Source organism: Aricia agestis, chromosome 13 (assembly GCF_905147365.1).
Source record: "Aricia agestis chromosome 13, ilAriAges1.1, whole genome shotgun sequence".
NCBI classification, from domain to species: domain Eukaryota; kingdom Metazoa; phylum Arthropoda; class Insecta; order Lepidoptera; family Lycaenidae; genus Aricia; species Aricia agestis.
In genome coordinates, this window is record NC_056418.1 from 11751249 (window position 1) to 11772494 (window position 21246).

The 21246-nt window shown below is 37.7% G+C and overlaps 1 protein-coding gene across 1 annotated transcript; it reads right to left on the minus strand.

The window, feature by feature from the left end:
• Positions 1-238: 238 nt before the first annotated feature.
• Positions 239-20291, minus strand: LOC121733335 (putative polypeptide N-acetylgalactosaminyltransferase 9). Its single transcript, XM_042123551.1, has 8 exons — positions 20194-20291; positions 18956-19119; positions 18273-18437; positions 7179-7621; positions 5763-5945; positions 3862-3963; positions 800-928; positions 239-361 (listed from the first exon to the last, which is right to left on the minus strand). The coding sequence occupies exons 1-8, from the start codon at positions 20289-20291 to the stop codon at positions 239-241; spliced, it is 1407 nt and encodes a 468-aa protein (XP_041979485.1).
• Positions 20292-21246: the final 955 nt, after the last annotated feature.

Sequence of the window (21246 nt, forward strand, 5' to 3'; positions counted from 1 at the left end):
TAAATATTTATTTTATTTTATATAAACAGACATTATTTTGTATCTGTGACATTTTAAACTCCAACTATCGCTACTTGAAAGGGCCCATTCACGGCAGGACTGCATGGCAGTCCTGTCGTAAACGGGCCGCACTGATTGGTTCACACTCGGTGTTCCAGGCCGGAAACACCGAGTGTGAACCAATCAGTAAAGCCTGAGACGGATGGACAGCAAAGTCTTTTAAATTTTGATCTAGATTCTAGCTTATAATCCAAACTTGTGACTGTTCCTCGTAGCATTTGTCCACTGTTATTCGACGACTGTCGTTAAAATAGGCGTTCTTCAGACAATTCTTCGTTAAAACGTGTCGTAGGTGCTTCGTCTGAAAAAAAAACGTAAGTTGTCAAAACCTGACAATAGAAAATAAACTACATCCATGAGACTTAAAGAGAATCTACGAATAATAAAAACTAAGGAATCGTAACACCCATACTAATATCGTTTTAAATTTGGTTCCTTTTGATCTGTCATGTAACGTCAGCCTAGTACCGCTCAAGGTCACCTAAATATTGCAAATGTATTGAAATGTGTACCTAAGGTACACTTTTTTGGCAAGTATTGTGGATCATGTTTTTTGACGGAGTTACTTTTCCTTAGTTTTTATTATTCGTAGAAGAGAATAATATAATCACTATGTATGCGACGAATCGAAACAAATTATGCTTCATGTTATTGTTAACTATGAAATTGTTATGTGCTTCATTATTGTAATTTTTTATTAGTAGTAGAATAGTTCACATCTATACTATAGTTCGTATACCTTATTTTCAAAAATCCACTTCTGTGTCTCGGCGTTTACTCTACAATTTGTGAGTAGGAGCGCATCAAAACTATAGTCCAAACATTTGTCGTCTCGCTTGATTCTACGATCGGTGGTATATTGCCAGAACTAAAAAAATATTATAGTATTATTATTAGTATAGTATACACGAGGTCAGTCTCATAATTTTATAATACCAGATTACGTCAGCAGGAATTCACTTGTCGCCCGGGAACCATACACGTTTTTTAGAGATCAAAATATCAAAATCAAAAATCAAAATCAAAATATTTATTTCTAAATAGGTTAACAAAGTTAACACTTTTAGAACGTCGCGTCTACATGAGGCCTACCACCTCCTATCCTATGTCCTTTCCGGGGATTCAAAGTATATCCATACCAAATTTCAACACAATTGGTTCAGCGGTTTGTGCGTGAAGAGTAAGTCAAAATATAAAGTTTTGAGATTAAAGTCAAAATGAATCAAGGCACCAGCGGTCATTGACCTTGCTAGTCTAGTAGCTATGTCGACGCCCCCACCGAATAATCGGACAATCGTAAAAATGAAAATGTTCAGGAGAGCCGAAAAACTGAATTTGTTAATAGCTCCGTCAAAAAAAGCATCAAAGACTTTTTATATCATAAATGAAAGCTATTTTTTTTGCCTATCTTGCTATCTTAACAATATTTAATTACCACCGAAGGTCTTTTTTTTAATAAAGCAAAACGCAACTTATCGTTCTGGAGTAGGTCAAGCTCTGATCATTATTGTCTATTGCATGAGTATTCGGGTAATTTTGCGTTTCGACTTCAATAAAATGCACATATAATATCTCATTGCAATACTATTCGGGGAAATTGTTTGGGATAAGAATATTGGTAAACACCTATTACTTTACTATTCGGTGATTAAAAAATATTGTACACTTTATAATTATAGTCATTGTCGTTTTTTCCAATGATTTTCTACTATAGATAAATTAAAAATAATATGTATTTTTGTTTTAATACATTCATTATCTGATGACATAAATGACATTCTTGCAATTGAAACAGCTGTTGGTTCAAAAAAATACACTCTGGAGACTGGCTCTATCATTTTAATAGTACTTATAGTCATTGCAGTTAATTAAAATGTTAGTCATAACCCTCATCGCCACCGGAGTACCAGAGTTGGTGTCACAATAATCAATATCATATTATGTTCTAATAAAATGAATGATAATGGCAGGAAATTGCTTTAGACAGTCTTCCGAGAGCATCATAGGCCTTTCTTATATGACGGTGCTTTAATCGTCGACTTCTGTCTACATTGTAATACAGTTCAATGTCATCAGGATCAAAACTATGTTAAAAACTTCTCAAGTTACAATACAATACAATATTCACACAACACACTATAACAGCACATCTTATAGTAGCTAGCAATCGCATTCCTAAGTAAAAACTCAATTGGGTCCCATTAGGACCTGCAGGACAACTTCCACGAATAATGTTTGACTATCTGACAGCTGCTTGCATGCGTTAAACTGTAACAAGTGCTGTCGTGACAGTTTTAAGCACTTCTTAGAAGTATTTGCGAAAGAAGAAGGTATCTAAATACGTTCTCGTTAATTAAGTAACAGATCTCGCTGCTTATCGGTCACGACTAGTTTATTTTGTAGCAAGTATTGCCCATACATCCTTGTTTGTAAGAAAACCCGCATGTGGATTACAAAAATCGAAACATAATATTATGATTATATATCCTGAAGATTTAAGAAGACGGATTCCTACAATAGCCGTAAAGTGTAAAATAAAAATATGAGCAATGTACATAATTTAACGAATATTAGGAAGGACTTTACCACTTGATGTCTTCCAAAACGACCGCTGGTCGTTCTTACGTCTATGACGACTTAAGACATCCAAAAAAGCTAGCCAGGGACAGTCAGACAATCTTATTATCTAAAATGAAGAAAGTCCGACAATTCCTGACTCTTGGGTCATGTCCTCTGCGATGATTGATCTGATGCTGGTCTGAGAGGCTGGAGGTGAGTGGACTGAGATGATCACCGCGATATGATGGTCGTCCGACTCAGATTCTACAAGTTGTCTAAAATAAAACCCAACCAATATGCCTTTATGCCCCAAAGGTGCACTGAAGACGCCCTCTATAGGCTATTGAACCACATCAGAAAAAAAGATAGAGAAGGAGAAAATTTCTGTTGTGGTACCGCTGGACACAGAGAGGGCCTTCGACAATGCTTGGTGGCCAGCTGTAAAGGTTCGGTTAGCTGAAGTTAGGTGTCTGGGGAACCTGAGGCGGGTGATCAGCGCCTACCTGAGTGGAAGGAGTGTGAAAGTGAGATGCGCAGGAGTGGAAGTGTGCAGTAGGCAGCAATTTATTTACCCGAATAGTCATGCAATAGTAGTTTATCGTGAATTCGTTTTGACATATTTTTTCGCAATAGCCTATTGCCCAGTTTTTGGTGTAAAATACAATATTAAGTATTGTTATGGAATAAACACATAATTTTTTATATCTTTGTAAATATCCACAGAAAAATTCTGAAAAAAATTCACATGATGTATTTTGACTTCTAGATGCCAAAAATCGTATAACAGCAAAAACCCCACAATAGCACATTGTCTGATTATTCGGTGGGGGCGTCGATGTGAAAAATGTTCGCTGTATTACATTATTAGCCGTGTACTGACCAAGCGAGCAGCCTCACGAGACAGTTGCTCGGTCGGTCAGGACGTGCCTCGCCCGAGGGAAACGCTTGCGTTGCCTCGCTCTAGCGTGCCGCGGCCCGAGAGGAACGTTGTCGGTTTTTGTCGATGCTCAAAGGCGCCTCGGTACGTTTGCCGCGCTCACTTGGCACGTCCTGAACCAAGCAACTGCCTCGCGAGGCTGTCGGGCGAGGCTGCCGCGCGAGGCTGTCGCGCGAGGCTGCTCGCTTGGTCAGTACGCAGCTAATTACGTTAGAAACGTTAGTTATTGAATCGCCTAGGCTCTAACCAGACGAGTAGCTTAGACCGGTTCGAAAAAAAGGATTAGGCCTAGGATTAATATTCACCTGGTTACCGCCGTGTCCATGACAGGGCTTAGGATCAACGGTACCAAGCATATCCATAGGCCTTACTGAGGAGTCCAAACAAATCCCACGCGTGTCATGTATCTGAAAAAGGTCAAGTTCGAATCGCAATCCCGCCATCGTAATTCATAATGGTAACAGACAGACACCTAGTTTTAGGAATATATATAGATATATATAGATGACGCACGCAACTCCGTTGCGCCAAAATTAGTTTATCGCGCGGTAATCGTACATTTTTCCGGGATAAAAACTATCCTACGCCCTTTCTCGGGACTCAAAGTATCTTCATGCCAAATTTCAGCAAAATCGGTTCAGCGGTTCGAGCGTGAACAGGTAACAGACAGATAGACAGACAGACAGACACACTTTCGCATTTATAATATTAGTATGGATTTTACTTCTATTTCCTTTGAACAAGGTGCAAACTGCAAGTGCATTGTTTGGGGCTCTTACGTTTCTTAGATTCGGGTGTTTTCTTGATTACGACAATTATTAGCAAAGATTTGCATACGCATTATTAATTTGGGAGTAGGTGCTCTACGTCAGTTTCTTATAATACCTTGTATGGTGTTTTGATTGTTTTAATAATAATAATAATAATAATAATAAACATTTATTCAACATGTAAACACATTACACCACATTACAAAACAGAACATAGCAAAACAAAAAACAAAGAAAAAAACAATCAGACGGACATTATAATACACATTTTTAATATCTATCTGGGTACAAAACACAATGTAGTGTAATGCGAATGCTGCCGAAAAGGACCCCACTCAGGTGATGATCGCGGTATAGTACCTACACCGCGATCCCTGGTGTTCTGTGGAGCCTTGTTGTCGTTCGCTCGACAGATGCACACTGGCGTGCAAACTAATTAAGTAGAATAAAATAGTATATATAACAATCTTTATAAGTAAATGCATAATAATTAGATAAAATAGATATGCTCAAATAATTTGTATACTTACATAAACTGTACCTACTTAAATAAAATGATAATATATATATAATATTGGCAAAACACGTTAAAAACAATGATTTAGAAGTATTAAATTTAATATTATCAATAAAAAGTTTCAAGTAACTATTTTCCTCTCACCCCAGCTAAAGAATATAATATTATGCACTACGCGAACCCCAGCTGCAACATGACGTCACGTCATAGGCCATAGCTCAAAACAAAACAGCTTAGGATTTACTTTAGGATTTCGTTTTCACTCAGTGAAAACGAAATCCTAAAAGGCTAGTGGAAAGTAAACGTAGATTGTCTTTTTTATGATTACCACAGAAAATAAATACAATTTATTTAATTTTTCTTGTGATAATACTCTGCTCGAGGCAATAAAATCTAGTTATTATCTAATTATATGATATTTCTTGTATGTTAGGAGATAATTAGAATAAAATGTTTTAATAAGATATTGAAACATGAAATAAACAATTCCAGGTACAAAATAACGATGTTATTAAAGTTTTACAGCAATCAATTTTAGATTATGATTTAAGTTCTGTATTGGTGTTTATTGCATTAGAATAAAGCAATTACTGCTAAACATAATAATATTATATTTTTTTTATTACAACCGATGTGGCACTGTATGTGTATTAAATCTCTCCTTAAGTATTTGGTTTGTTCTTCCAAAATAGTAGCGCTAATATTCTTTTACGGCGCAAGAACCGTACATTTTTCCAGGATAAAATATTTTTTATTAAAAGGGAGAAAGGACAAAGGATTCTGCCTTTGTCCTTTCTCAGGACTAAAATCTCCACATTAAGTTTCAGCAAAATCGATTCAACGGTTTGGGCGTGAAGAGGTAACAGACAGACAGACAGACACCCTTCCGCATTTATAATATTATTAGTATGTATCTTACTTGTCCATACTGTAGCACATTCGTATGTATTTCCAGTTCAGGGTAAACATTTTTCAAATACCATTCAAAAGACTTGCATTGTAGTTTCTCCCGAAGTTCTTTTCGTTCCGACACATCGCCAAAATCTTCCCTGAGGTCACCAATTCTTTGGTAAAAGTATTTCGCGTAATCGTCCATCCATACCTTGAAAATAAATATCAATTGTAAACATAGCAGCTGAACTCAGACAGAATTACATATAATTTTAAATTCATGAAGAGTTTCATAGAGAATAAACGGTTAAAATCTTCACCAAATTAAAGTTAAGTATCATCATTGCGGCCGTAAGTGTTCTTTTTTTAGGGTTCCGTGCTCAAAGGGTAAAACGGGACCCTATTACTGAGACTTATATGTCTGTCTGTCTGTCTATCTGTCCGTCTGTCCGTCTGTCTGTCTCCAGGTTGTAACTCAAGAACGGTAATAGCTAGAGAGTTGAAATTTTCAGAGATTATGTATTTCTATTGCCGTTATAACCACAAATACTAAAAACAAAATAAATTTAATATTTAAAGAAAGATTCCCATACAACAAACGTGATTTTTTTATAATTTTTTGCTTGTTATTAACGATGACAATTTAAATGACAATAAATAGCCTGAACCTGAAGTGTTCACAAATCTTATTTCATTAAATGTTCACAAATCACTTAGTTTTATTTGTACTTTAGTAATTCATAATAAAATTTGAATAAAATTAATAATTAAGGAAAAAATATAAGTGTTTTTGTATGGGAGCCCATACAAAAACACTCATATTTTTCCTATTTTTGCTTTATAATGGAACGTAACCCTTGCGCACGCACGTGGCCAATTATTTCTATAATAATTTAAAACTAACTGTATCTTAATAATTATTAAATTTCGATAGATAATTAGCAGCATCAACATTTAAGCTTAATAATTGACCCTTTGGTCTCGACTCTCGAGTCTCGACTCCCGAGGTATTTTCGTTCAATTCAGTTTCTCTCCGAGATGAAGTTTGATAGAATTTAATATTATAATGGAAACAAAAGGATCTCTGATAAATATGAATTTTGGAAATACTTATAACGAAAATATTTTTAAGTAAGTAATTTAAATTTGATTCGTTCAGTATGCACGTTTTATTTTAAATATCAATCAAGCTTCAAATCTTAAGACTCGTCATTTCAGTAATTTATCGAAAAATAACTTACTGAACTCAAAAGCGACTTTTTAAAATTATTATTATAATACTTACACTTGTTTATTGAGTGTTTATTATTTTTTGAATTTTACATAATTTTAGGCGTATAACCTTTTTAAATAAGTATTCAATGATAAAACAATGAATGCTCATATTTTAGTACGATCATATTTTGTATATAAATACAAACTATTTAGTCAAATTAGAACATACCTCTGCTAAGCGCAAATAATTCTTGAGCATCGATCTTCCCGTTTTGTATGGAAAAGATTTTCTGAAAACGTGTCCCACGTGTGAACACGGCACTATTTCCATAGACCCACCGCACATCCACGTTTTGAATGACAATTCCAAATTTTCAGCTCCCCAAATTTCAAAGGAATCGTCGTAGTAACCGATCTTTTTAAAGAATTCAAGACTAATGGCAAATAATCCCCCAGCTATGGCAGGTGTAGTTATAGGCTTATATTCGTTCCCTTGAAATTTATGTTTCGGTATATGCCTCCAAATAAATTTTAGGTCCCAATTGAAACCACCGATTTGTACGTATTTTTGAGCTATGTATTCAAATGTATTAGCATCTATGTGGTCTATCGTTGGACTGACAACGATAGTAAAATCTTCTGCTATCCTTTCAAGCAAAGGTTCAAGCCAACCTGAAAAATTTAATAGGGAACGAGAAAAAACTATACGTTATAATATTTAATTATTAAAATAGTACAAGTCCAGTAAAAACACCACGAGTTTCGGATTATAGACGCTAGTAGGAAGGACTTTCTTTGTATTGGAGAAAATACAGTGGCACAAGTAAATAATCGAGTACAAGTTTCGGATTGGTGACATCCGTTTGCAGCACCTTCGTAGTTTAGTTTCCCATTATATGTCAATAATATATGTCAATAATAACATTATATGTATATAATAATCAATTTCATTAGTATCTTAAACATCAATTAAAGACGTGAGTGGAAGAACCAGGACAATTATTACAGGTTACATCCATTCAGAAATAAAAGTGTATTATGATACCGAAACAGAACAATTCACTTTACAACTGGGGGTGTATCATGACCATTCACGGAAACTGAATTGTTCCAGGTGTAGGATTGAGGCAAATATCCTAAAGAATATTTACCCCACCTAACTGTCGATCTGTCTGTCTGTACTTAAGTTCGGAACTAAGGTTGTCGGTCTGTATGTCTGATAATATTTATCCCCTACGGCTTACATATAACTATAAAATATACTCCGCTATCGGGATTCGAACCCGATATGTAAGCAATAATAAGGAGGATAGGTATATATTGCGTGAAGCGCTTAACACTAAATGAATATGAAAGATGAAAGGAAACAAGATGAAATACTTACAGAATGAAATTTATTATGAGGATGAATACACAGTAAAGATCAAGCACAGTGAAATGAGAAGTTAAAGAAATAGCACAGAAAAACAGTATGGAAAAGCACAAATGAAAATATGAAGTGTAATTATGAGGAATGACAAAATGATCGAACTACGTAAGCTAAATGTCTAAGTACAAGGGACACAGGCGGTGCGTATGAGAGCCTACAGCGGAGTGGCGTGTGCGCTCGTCGTTTCTGGAAGCCGGCGCGCTCGGCGACCGGTTGTAAGGGAGACGGACACGCGCCGCGCGGAAGCGATAAGCGTAGCGATTTTGTCGTACATATAACAAATATCGCTACAGTACTCCCCGGCTGAGTCCGTTGACTACGGACGATAGTAGTCTGGGAATCTAACCCTTCGACCGCTTCTGGTGCGTTTTGGCTCCGGAGTCGTCGTGGTCATCGGTGTGGTGTCTTCAGCTGGAGATGACGTTTTCTCTGAAGGTGTTGACCCCTCCGATGTCACGTAGGCCGGTTTGAGGCGATCGATGGTCACGGTCTGCTCTTGTCCCTGAACTTCGATGACGTACGCCTTAATACCTCTTCTTATGACCTTGAAGGGACCAAGATAAGCTGGTTGCAGAGTCTTGCGTTCCGGACCTTGGCGAAGATAGACGTAGGTAGCATCCTTCAAGTTCTTCGGTACGTAAAATGTACGGTTCCCGTGCCATGATGTTGCTTGAGGGCTCAATCTGCTGAGGTGGTTGCGTAAACGATTCCCAAATTCCGACAGGTCCTCCATGGTGCTGGGGTAGCTCGTTGAGAAGAATTCTCCCGGCAAGCGAAGAGGTTCTCCGTAAACCAGCTCTGCGCATGACGCACGCAGATCTTCCTTCCAGGCGGTCCGAATGCCCAGAAGCACTATCGGCAAAGTTTCGACCCAGTTGGTCGTAGAGTGGCAAGATATCGCCGATTTCAGCTGTCGATGAAGACGCTCGACGAGTCCGTTGGCAGCAGGGTGATACGCCGTCGTGGTGTGATGAGTAGCTCCTAGGAGATTTGCCAAATTCTTGAATAGGCTACTCTCGAACTGACGCCCTCTGTCAGTCGTGATTCTCTCGGGACATCCAAAACGGGAGACCCAGCCAGCTATGAATGCAGCTGCGCAGGATTCCGCGGTGATGTCACGTAGTGGGTAAGCCTCTGGCCAACGCGTGAACCTGTCGACAATTGTCAGACAGTATCTGAAGTCATTCTTCAGCGGCATGGAAATGATGTCCATGTGAATATGGCGAAAACGTGCTGTCGGTAAACTAAACTGCTTGAGAGGAGCAGCGGTGTGCCGTCCAACCTTATTAGATTGGCACTCATGGCATTCTTGACACCACTGCCGACAGTCCTTCTTGACCCCAGGCCAAACAAACCTCTCCGTGACGAGGCGGACACTCGCCTTAGTTCCTGGGTGGCTCAAGCAGTGCAAGGTCTTGAATACATGACGTCGCTGCGATGGTGTGATGTAGGGCCGAGGAAGTGGAGTTGACGTGTCGCAATAAACGACGACATCAGTGCCAGGCACGTTCATCTTCTCCAGACGAAGCGATGATCCAGACTGCAGCAAGGTTTGGAGTTCCGGGTCGCTTTCTTGATCTCTCGCCAACGACTTGTAGTCGACAAGAGTCAGTCCCACCTCTTCTATCCGCGAGAGGGTGTCAGCCACGCAGTTCTCCGTTCCACCGATGAATCTGATGTCAGTGGAAAATTGGCTGATATAGTCGAGATACCGGAACTGGCGAGGAGAACAGTTGTCACGGCGTGTAGTGAAAGCGAAGGTAAGTGGCTTGTGGTCCGTGTAAATTGTAAACGTCCTTGCTTCCACCATGTGCCTGAAATGCCGTATGGCCTGATATATCGCCAGGAGTTCGCGGTCATACGGGCTATACTTGGTCTGCACTGGGCTCAACTTCTTGGAGAAGAAAGCTATGGGTTGCCAGCCTTCCTCCGACTTCTGCTGCAGTACAGCTCCGATGGCTTTATCTGAAGCGTCGGTTTGAATAGCCAGCTCGAGCCTTGGGTCTGGATATGACAGGATGGCAGCCTCTGACAAACTCTTCTTGCAGAGTTCAAAAGCTTGCAGCTGATCAGCAGTGAAGTTGATGGGTTGCGAACCTTTGACCTTGGGGCCCGCTAGAAGAGCGTTTAGTGGTGCTTGAAAAGCTCCTGCTTTGGGGATAAAGCGACGGTAAAAATTTACCATCCCCAGGAAACGTCGAAGCTCCTTCACAGTTTTCGGCTGAGGGAAATCTTGAATAGCCTGCACCTTTGTCGCGTGTGGGCTAATGCCTTCTGCAGAAACTGTGTAGCCGAGAAAAGTAACTTTTGACTGCCCAAATACACATTTCGATGTGTTGATAAGGATAGCATAATCCTCGAGCCTCTGGAATAACTGCTTCAGATGCTGTTTGTGCTGCTCCTCAGTCTCGGAGAACACCAGGATATCGTCGATGAATCCGTAAGTAAAATCGAGATTCTGGAGAACTTCATCGATGAACCGTTGGAATGTTTGAGCCGCATTTCAGAGACCGAAGGTCATATACGGGAACTCAAACATTCCGAACGGCGTGGTGATGGCTGTCTTCGGGATATCCTCTTCACAGACGGGCAGCTGATTGAAAGCCTTTACCAGATCGATGGTGCTGAAGATGCGCTTCCCAGCCAGGTGGTAGGCAAAGTCTTGTATGTGCCTAACTGGGTAGCAATCTGGTATGGTGCGGGCATTCAGAGCCTGGTAGTCGCCGCATGGTCTCCATCCATCATCCTTCTTCTTGGCTAAGTGTAGCGGAGAAGACCATGAACTCTGTGAAGGTCGTGCTGTACCATTCTGCACCATCTCCTCAAACTGCTTCTTGGCGATAGCAAGTCGTTCAGGATCCAAACGACGAGGGTGGCTGGATACAGGTGGTCCCGGAGTAGTCCAGGGGGCCTACTACAACCTCTTATAGCAGTATTATTTTAATCTTACTTTATGATTTCGTACCATCACCTCTTAAAAGTAAGATTACTTTATGATTGTTCCGTCAAGACGTTTTGTGACGTCATGTCCCGATTCATTCGCTCTCAGCGTACCATGAGCTCCATTTTGACACCGTTTGACAGATGAGCAAGATTACTTTAACGTCAAACTAGCGATCTTAAATCCGCTGTGAAATATCAACTTTTTTAAGATTGTTTTGCATTTTTTACTGTTTTTTAGTAAAATTATATTTGAAAATTGAGTACGGTACGACTTTAAATTACGCATATTATGTATTAACAAGAAAAGTCTTAACTTTATTTGTATTTAAAGTTTACCATGTACATAAAAAACGGCTTTTGTTTTGAGATAACCAATGAATTAAATATTTACGTACCTTCTATTTACCTTAAAATAGAAAATATCGAAACAGTCTTCAAAGTCGCGCAACTCACACACCACTTAAAACTTTTTTGTTTTAGCGTACCACAACAACACTTCACGTCTTAATTGGGTTTCAGCATTAGTTTTTCAACAATTTAACTATTTGATTTAATTCCTATTGTTAACAATTTAGCGCTGAATCGGTTTAATTTATTGAAATATTTATGTTTAGTACCATTCAAATTCTCTACAGTCACTAATAAGTTTTTTCTACATTTGTTTAGACTAATTAGACACTTCATTTGTTTACACAATCGTGTGAGAGTGACAAAACGCTTTATAGCTGCTATCTCGCTTCCACCCATGACAATTCATTTGTTTACACAATCGTGTGAGAGGAACAAAGCGCTTCATAGTTGCTTATCTCGCTTCCACCCATTGATAAATGTAAACAAATAATTTGATATCGTTCGTTCTTTCCCATCACTTAGCAGGAATAAAACAAGATTGTTTTCATACACCTTAAAAAGTTCATGGTACGAATCAAAGTAAGGTTATTGTAATCTTACAACAAAGTGTTCTGGAAACATGATAGTTTTAGGAAAGGTTGTGGTAGGCCGCCTGATGTGGTGGACGGTATTGTGCTTGATAACTCTGTCTTTACCAGCTGGACGAGTTATATTGGGGAACTCACGAAGCAACTGGTGGTAAGCAGAGTCGTCGTAAACAGTACGTACTGACGCAATGTTGTCGTTGCTAGGTTGATGAGGGGAGGACACAGAAAGAGATGTGAGTCCATCTACCAGTCTCTGGTTACGGCAGTCGACAAGCAAGTTGTAAAAACTTAAAAAGTCGACTCCGATAATAGCCCTAGTGACGTCAGCAATAGTGAACCGCCATTCGAATGCACGACGAAGTCCTAGATCGAGCTTGAGATTAATAAATCCATACGTCGAAATTACTGTACCATTCGCAGCAAACAGCTCGTAGGTTGACTTGGTGTTAGCAGGCGCTCGAACAGCTGATCTTGGGAAGACACACAAGTCAGACCCGGTATCAATGAGGTACTGTACCTTGGACTTCCGATCAGTTATGAAGAGTCGGCCTTGTTGTTGGTAGCAGCCGCTGACGGCCTCTAGTGACTGCTTTTGGCGTTTCCCGGAATGAAAGTGCACGGGGATTTGCATTTTCTAGCTTTAGGGCCAAAAGAAAAATGGTACCAGCAATGGGGATGACCGTCGGGGCGTTCTCGGGATCGTGAGCGATGGCGTGAGTGGCTGCGATGGCGATGCTGTGAACGAGAACGTGGCGAGAATCTGCTACTGTGGGTTAACCTCTCCAAGCGTTTTGTAAGGGCCTCAACCTTCAACTCCAGGGAGCTCGGCGAAGCGGCAGAAGCACTAGCGACCTGTGGTTGTACTATGTCGTTGACTCGGTCTGCCAGATCCGCTACCTCCTCTAAATCCTGTTTCCGCTGTGACGCAACAATAGCCTGAACGTGTGGTGGCAGCCTACTCGACCAAAGCGTGAGCAAAACATCGTTCGGAATATCAGGTCCCGCCAAACTTTTTAAATGCCGAAGAAATTGACTGGGCGTCCTATCACCTAACTCTTCGTGCTGGAGTAAACGCAAGATTTTTTTCTCGCGCGATTGAGAAATTCTTTTTATTAATTCACACTTCAGTTTCTCATATTTATTGCTGGACGGTGGATCTACAATAATATCCTTAACAATTCTGGCATGCTCTTGATCCAGCTGGCTTGTTATAAAATTAAATTTAGTAGCATCACTACTTACGCCAGATATCGTGAATTGCGATTCCACCTGCGCAAACCACACTTCAGGTTCTTCAGGCCAAAATGGTGGAATGCGTACGCCCACTCGATAAACTTCGCCCGAGTTAATGTGTCCGCAGGCCATTCTGTCGGTCGCGGTACCTTGTTCGCCCGCCATCTTGTCGCTTGCGCCCGCTTCGTCCTGCATGTCCTTGGGTATCGTCGGAAGGTCACCACTGTAGGATTGAGGCAAATATCCTAAAGAATATTTACCCCACCTAACTGTCGATCTGTCTGTCTGTACTTAAGTTCGGAACTAAGGTTGTCGGTCTGTATGTCTGATAATATTTATCCCCTACGGCTTACATATAACTATAAAATATACTCCGCTATCGGGATTCGAACCCGATATGTAAGCAATAATAAGGAGGATAGGTATATATTGCGTGAAGCGCTTAACACTAAATGAATATGAAAGATGAAAGGAAACAAGATGAAATACTTACAGAATGAAATTTATTATGAGGATGAATACACAGTAAAGATCAAGCACAGTGAAATGAGAAGTTAAAGAAATAGCACAGAAAAACAGTATGGAAAAGCACAAATGAAAATATGAAGTGTAATTATGAGGAATGACAAAATGATCGAACTACGTAAGCTAAATGTCTAAGTACAAGGGACACAGGCGGTGCGTATGAGAGCCTACAGCGGAGTGGCGTGTGCGCTCGTCGTTTCTGGAAGCCGGCGCGCTCGGCGACCGGTTGTAAGGGAGACGGACACGCGCCGCGCGGAAGCGATAAGCGTAGCGATTTTGTCGTACATATAACAAATATCGCTACACAGGCATTATCCAGCCAACTTATCATTTTTCTGACTGGATTTATCCCAGTTTGGTTGTCTATGAATGGAGTATATTTTTTAACCGTCGGACGTGCAATGGACGAGCATGTAGGTGACATTTGAAAACGTCAACGTTTAAACTTGACGTAACGACAATTTTTTTAAGAAATACACATATTATTTATAGGACATAGCCAATGACGAACGGAAAAATTGTACCGCATTGCAATATGTAAAAATATAACTATACACATTATAATTTATGGGATTTATTTTTTTACTGTATAATAACATAGCCGTCGTTCGTCATTTAAATTTTAAATATGTATAGGTACATAGTAAATAGATTCTTAATTCTTTAATTTGCAAAGGCGCCCAGCAAATGTAAATATTTTAAATGTTGCAACACTGTCTAACCGGGACGATTATAAAGTTGGAGAAAAAATAATTATTTAAAATTTGTTTTTAAATACAAGTTCTATGCACTTAATAAAAATCTCAATAATTTGTGATTTGAAGGGAATGGCGTAAGTGTTATTTGGACCAACGGAGAAATTGTAACTCAAGATGAAAAATTCAGTTATATAAAAAGTTTTGATTTTTTTATCATAAATTAATCTTAAAATACACAACGAATTTATTTTTCTAATATTTAACATTTATACATTGCACTTCATTAGATCCCCACTTTAAGTATTTCTGGCGGCAATTTTTAATAATTTGAGTGTTGCAACACTGATTCTCAATAATTTGTTAATTGGAATGGCGTACTTAATTTTATGTTTATTTATTAATTATATTTATAGTATGATTGAGAAGGTACACTATAATAATAATATAGGTAGGTACGGTATTAGTTTACGGTATTATAGTCTGTCAAGAAAGTGAAGAAATTAAAAAGTGGCAACATCGTAGTGTCATCTCTTTTTTATTAGATTGATTTGAAAGGGATGACACTACGATGTTGCCACTTTTTAATTTCTTCACTTTCTTGACAGGCTATAGAGCTCTCTTTAGTTCTCTGACATTGGCAACTTACTGTGTCGGCCGTTATAAAAAAGAAGAAGAAAAAGTAGAGAAAAAATTACATAGGTAATTACTCTTTATGAAGTTTATGAGTTATGACTTTCGTGAGTTTAATAATCGTATTTCGCAAAGTATTTCGTTAATTATCCTTAATTAAAAAAGTCTGGAATGCATCAAACTTGTGTATTACATGCATTACTGCAATACAACAATATAGTTTACGTCATGTTTACGTACGTAAGTTGAACTTGAACTAGGTACGTTTTTTGAGCTTTCAAATGGGTACTTTAAATTGTAACATAAACAGGCAATTTATAAGTTTATTATTCCTTTATTCATGCTTTGTTGTATGTTGTAAGGCATTTGTACAAATTGTAAGGCATTTTATATTATTAGTACTGTGTACGCTGATCCAAATATTTTTCAGGTTGCTAGTTGCTACAGAAGAAACCAATAATTGCAAGTGGAATGATGATAAAATCCTAAAAGGAAGATAACAATACATTCACTCAAAAGCTTAAAAACTAGAATAAATTTAATAAAAACTTGCTTTTAAATGTTTTTTTCATTTATTGTCTAGATCAAATGTAGCTATATTACTTATATACTTATTAAGAATATTCACACAGCTTTCATCAATACTGTATTTGTCTTAACATCTTATTATTAACCTAGTATCAGATAGGAAAGTGTTAAAACAACTCTTTATATACTTTAAATATATATTTATTTACTTATTTATTTATATTTATACAGCGGAAATCTTAAACAAGTTTTCCGCCTTGTCACTTAAAATAAAAAAAGTTGAATAAAATATCCATTGTGTAAATATTTGATTATTATTAAAGGAGTTCAAATATGAACTCCTTTGATGAAAGATAAAAACAATATTATAATTTCAGACTTTTGTTGCCAAACCAATTAGTATACACAATTACAAACTCTGCCTTTAAACTATAGGAAATTACCTTAAGGGATCTCTCAGACAGACAGCGGTCAAGCGGTCAGTTTTGCGTTCTTTGTATTGTATTACCTTATAAATTATAATATATAGAGATACTCACGTTTCACACAAGGGGCGTTTTGAACGCATCAGAATTTCTCCTGTGTGACTGAACGCTCAACCACAGAATGCTTGAACATATTGTGACCACTCTCTGTCTGATAGGTCCCTAAGAATTAAAACATATAAATTATACATTTTTACTTAACAATATAGCCTTAAGTCCCCAAGTAGTTTTAATAATTAAAATTAATATTATTTTTATTGAGGTACAAAACTATTTTGGTAATAATAATATAAGTTCCTATGATAATAATATATTTCATGAACAATAAGTAGGTATGTTAGTTATGCAATTTTTGTTAAGTAAGGTCTTTTTTGGAAAAGTACTTAGATGACGTAGGTTTTATTTTTATTTTTGAGTAAGTGACTGTTACACTTTTCCCTTTGTACATACCATATTGCAGTCAAGAGTAGAAGTTATAAAATATAAATGAAAAAGTGCATATGAGAATTTAGCTAATTTAGATTTAATATTTTCAATTTAACTTTTCTAGTTTGTGTGTGTCAATGTTTATCCGGAGCATGTTATACTTACATGAATCTAAAGTTACAATGTTTGTTTTCACAAAATTCTTGTTATTGAGAAAGTAAGTAATGTGCCTTTAAATTAACCTCTTTGGTGCAATGTTTATCATGCATAATATTTACCAAAAATACTTTTCAGGTTAACAAGGAAATAGTTTGTGTAATAACACAAAAACTATAGATGGCACTGTAGATTTTTGGTGAAAATTCATATTTCACAGTAATTATACACAACATTTGTGTTTCCTTATACCTTGTATCATGTGTTTCTTGTGTACTTAACCAATGCAGTCTTAGTTCATCGCACAAATACAAAACATATTGTTGCGTTAACCTATATTGTAGTATATACCTACTACACCTCACTTATGTTATTATTCTAAGACACCTCACTAATACTAAATAGATTACTAAATACTAAAGGTCTATAAGGCGTCTTCACTTATGTACCTATCACTTCGTGATTAACCTGAGAATAATCGTTTTCCCGAACACTTCGAATGTTTAGTTTTTACCTACTAGTAATTATTTTACTATACTAAAATAAATATTCTATGCACTAAAATAGCTTATTATGTAACTAACCAACTAAATAGCAATGTAACTCAACACTAAATAAGTATGTAATATTAATTAAAAAAAATACTAAAATGTAAACAATTCAGTAAAAGCTAATATTGTTTGGCGTTTATTGAATTGCTAATTTTGACGTTTGAGCAAGCCAGCTTATGTCAGATAATGTTGTCATTACTCTGTGGTAGTCATAATTGGTCATAATACGAAAAATACTACTCAGTTCACAATGGAGCAGTGTGTTTTGTCTATGGTTTTGTGCTCATTTTGTGTCACGTGACCGCTGGCTGGCTGGAAAATCACTGGAAAATAGAGCTCATAGTACCAAAAAGACAGTCAGTCACTTTGAGGACGTAAAGAGAATGGATTTAAGAGCTCATGATAGAGGCATGATAGAGGCGTGGAAACTGCGTGGAAGTGACAAAGATAATGATACGGGCCCAGATGAGTAACATTTTATAACTGTACAATTACTCATTTTTTCCCCTAAAACTATAATAAACCTTATAACTTATTTACTTCATCGTCTGGCTAATATATCTGGCTACAAATAAAATCCATTTTTTTTTTATTTCAAGTAATTTTTCCGGCCTAAAGCCACCATTTACGCAGAAAAACGTCATTTCTTTAACTGTTGCTTACCTGCTTTTTCCACTTACGTATTCATTATTACTCAAAAAGAAATTTCAAACAATATCAAACTCGAATCCAAAAAGTTGCGCAACTTTTTGGATTCGAGTTAGATATTCAACAAAATTACCTTCAGTACACTCGCAATGACTGTCGAGAAAAATTACAACGGGCGAGTCGACGTGTTTGGTGCCCAAAATGCGAGCTCTTATCAGTCCCTCTCGTCGCGTCGTCCGTATCAGAGTAACTTTTGCCAGCACTCCAATATATTCCCCAAGACGGTCTTTAAGGTGAGCTACACCGTTAAATGGTTATGAAACAAAGATTCAAATAATAACCTCGCATTTCCTCGATAAAAGAATAATAGAACCTCTATTTCCTTATGTTATATTGCTTCCATTTGTGGTCTTTCAGGTAGATAATCATGTTTGTATCGATTTTCCTCAGTTGAACCGAAGAATCTCTTATAAAAATGTAGTAAGAGATTTATTGAAAATAGAATATTATTATGTTTTATGAAATGTATTATAATTTACGGGCATGCTTGAATTTAGAAGTATCTTGTTTCGGTCGACTAATTAAACAAAGGCTAAATTTTTTTATAACCCTCTGTACACGTTGGGCCGAATTGAGCCAGCTCATTAGGCCAAAGTGAAGAGTAGGTACGGAATATCATTTCCAACAATAAGGCCAGATAGGCCTGTATACGTTCAATGTTGGCCCAAAATACGAGTAATATACTGGCCTTATGTGTGGCCGCAATGTGTACAACGAGCAAGAAGTGAGTAAGTTGTAAGTCTTCTAGATACTTACGCATTGTGGAACCATCATCAACTAGTATGATCTTCTCTAGCAGATGCTCAGGTGTTCTATTGATCACAGAATGTACAGTTCTCAGTAAAGTAGACCACGCTTCGTTGTGGAAAGTTATAATTACTGATGCTTTTGGCAAACTTCTTGAGAAAATTTGAGGACACCTTGAAATGGAACACAAGTAAAGCTCGGGGATTTTTAGAAACTCGTACATATATTACTAGATGACGCCTGCAACTCCGTTGCGCTAATGCCTACTCGTTTATCGCGCTGGAACCGTACATTTTTCCGGGACAAAAAGTATCCTATGTCCTTTCCCGGGACTCAAAGTATCTCCATGCCAAATTTCAGCAGAATTGGTTAAGCGGTTTGGGCGTGAAGAGGTAGCAGACAGACAGACAGACAGACGGACGGACAAACAGACAGATACACTTTCGCATTTATAATATTAGTATGGATGGAAGTATGGATATCATGTAAGTTATGTCACCACATAGAGCGACTTTTGAAAAAGACCTAATGCTGCTAACGTTACTAAAAGTTTGCCTTTTCCTGAGCAGAGCCTATAGAAATAAGACAGCATTATAATTATGTGCTATGTGGCATAGGGCCTACGAATAATAAAAACCAAGGAAAAGTAACCACGTTCTCACAGAAAACCGGCGTGAAACAGCGCTTGCGCTGTGTTTCGCCGAGTGAGTGAGTTTACCGGAGGCCCAATCCTCTACCCTATTCCCTTTCCTACTCTCCCCTATTCCCTTCCCTTCCCTACCCTCCCCTATTACCCTATTCCCTCTTAAAAGGCCGGCAACGCACATGCAGCTCTTCTGATGCTGCGAGTGTCCATGGGCGACGGAAGTTGCTTTCCATCAGGTGACCCGTTTGCTCGTTTGCCCCCTTATTTCATAAAAAAAAAAACTGTCAAAAAATTAGTTCCCATTCTACAAAATGTGACCGGAATACATGCATACTTCATGCAAAAAGAGACCCGAATACATGGAAAAATTTTGTGTAATTATAAAAGTGACAATTATTGTCAACAACTTTATTTTATCAATTTGAATGTAGTCTTTCGTAGCTATTGTCATATTTATTTTAGTGTGCGAAAAGAACCAAATTCAAAACGATTGAAGTATGGGAGTTACGTTTCCTTAGTTTTTATTATTCGTAGCATAAGGCCGTTTTAAAAAATTTCCTCTGTGTGAGTAATTTAGTAAGAATCAATTTTTCATAGTTACCTTGTATCTCTAAAATCAGGAAGCTTTCGATCGAGTGGAATCAAATCACTGACGAATTGATTGAAATGGTGTTCCCTCCACCCTTTTCGTACCTCCATTTCCAATAACCCGGGTAAAATGGATTTTAACAGAACTGGCAAACCAAAATTTCCTAAAAATTTTTTCAATAATTTTAACAATTATTTTTAATATATCTTAATTAATAAAACTAGGTTTAAAATGACATTATTGCAATATTTTTACGCTAGACGGCAGCACCAGCATGGACTGTAAACAAAAAGTTTTGTTCGACATTTCACAACGTTTCTGTCAATATTCTGATATTATGATGTACCTGCAATATGTCGGATTTTTGTCGAATTATTTACTCACGAAGCCCGAGACCTTTCCAACGAATGCAAAACCGTGGAAATCGGTTCGTGCGTTCTGAAGTTATAGCGTCAGAAAGGAAACCCGACTTATTTTTATATAGTAGACGTTGGCAAAATAAAAGTAAATAATACACAGTGACATTCCTTAGGTTTATTTACTGAATGTCCACCTGTCGTGTGACAAAACATAAATTTCTCCTACTACAAAATAATACTAGGATTCTCGTTTGGCAAAGGACGCAAACTATTACTTGTGCCATTATATGGTCGAGATATAAGAAATAAGATGACGGCCGCAACTCCGTCGCACTAAAATTCATTTATCGCGCGGGAACTGTACATTTTCCGGGATAAAAAGTATTCCTGTCGTTTCCCGGGACTCAAAGTATCTATATACCAAATTTCAGCAAAATCGGTTCAGCGGTTTGGTCGTGAAGAGGTAACAGACAGAAAGACAGACAGACACACTTTCGCATTTATGATATTTGTTCAGATATATATTATTATACATACACTCTACTCACAAATTCATTATACTTATAAGTTTAAGGTAAATGTACACTGGTTAAATCAAATGCGTTAATTGTCCAAACTATCATGTTTTTATTTGAATAAATCTGTTTCACCACTTCCTGATAAGTGCCGGATAGGCTATTCACCACTTACCTTCAGAGATAAAGTA

What these genes read in the sequence shown, in the direction of transcription:
- LOC121733335 (XM_042123551.1), bottom strand. Translation starts at nt 20,291, where the DNA reads ATGGAGGTACGAAAAGGGTGGAGGGAACACCATTTCAATCAATTCGTC. An exon ending in CCTGATTTTAGAGATACAAG is followed by an intron (nt 19,120 to 20,193) that starts GTAACTATGAAA and finishes TTCCATTTCAAG; the next exon opens with GTGTCCTCAAATTTTCTCAA. An exon ending in TGATGATGGTTCCACAATGC is followed by an intron (nt 18,438 to 18,955) that starts GTAAGTATCTAG and finishes TTAACGGTGTAG; the next exon opens with CTCACCTTAAAGACCGTCTT.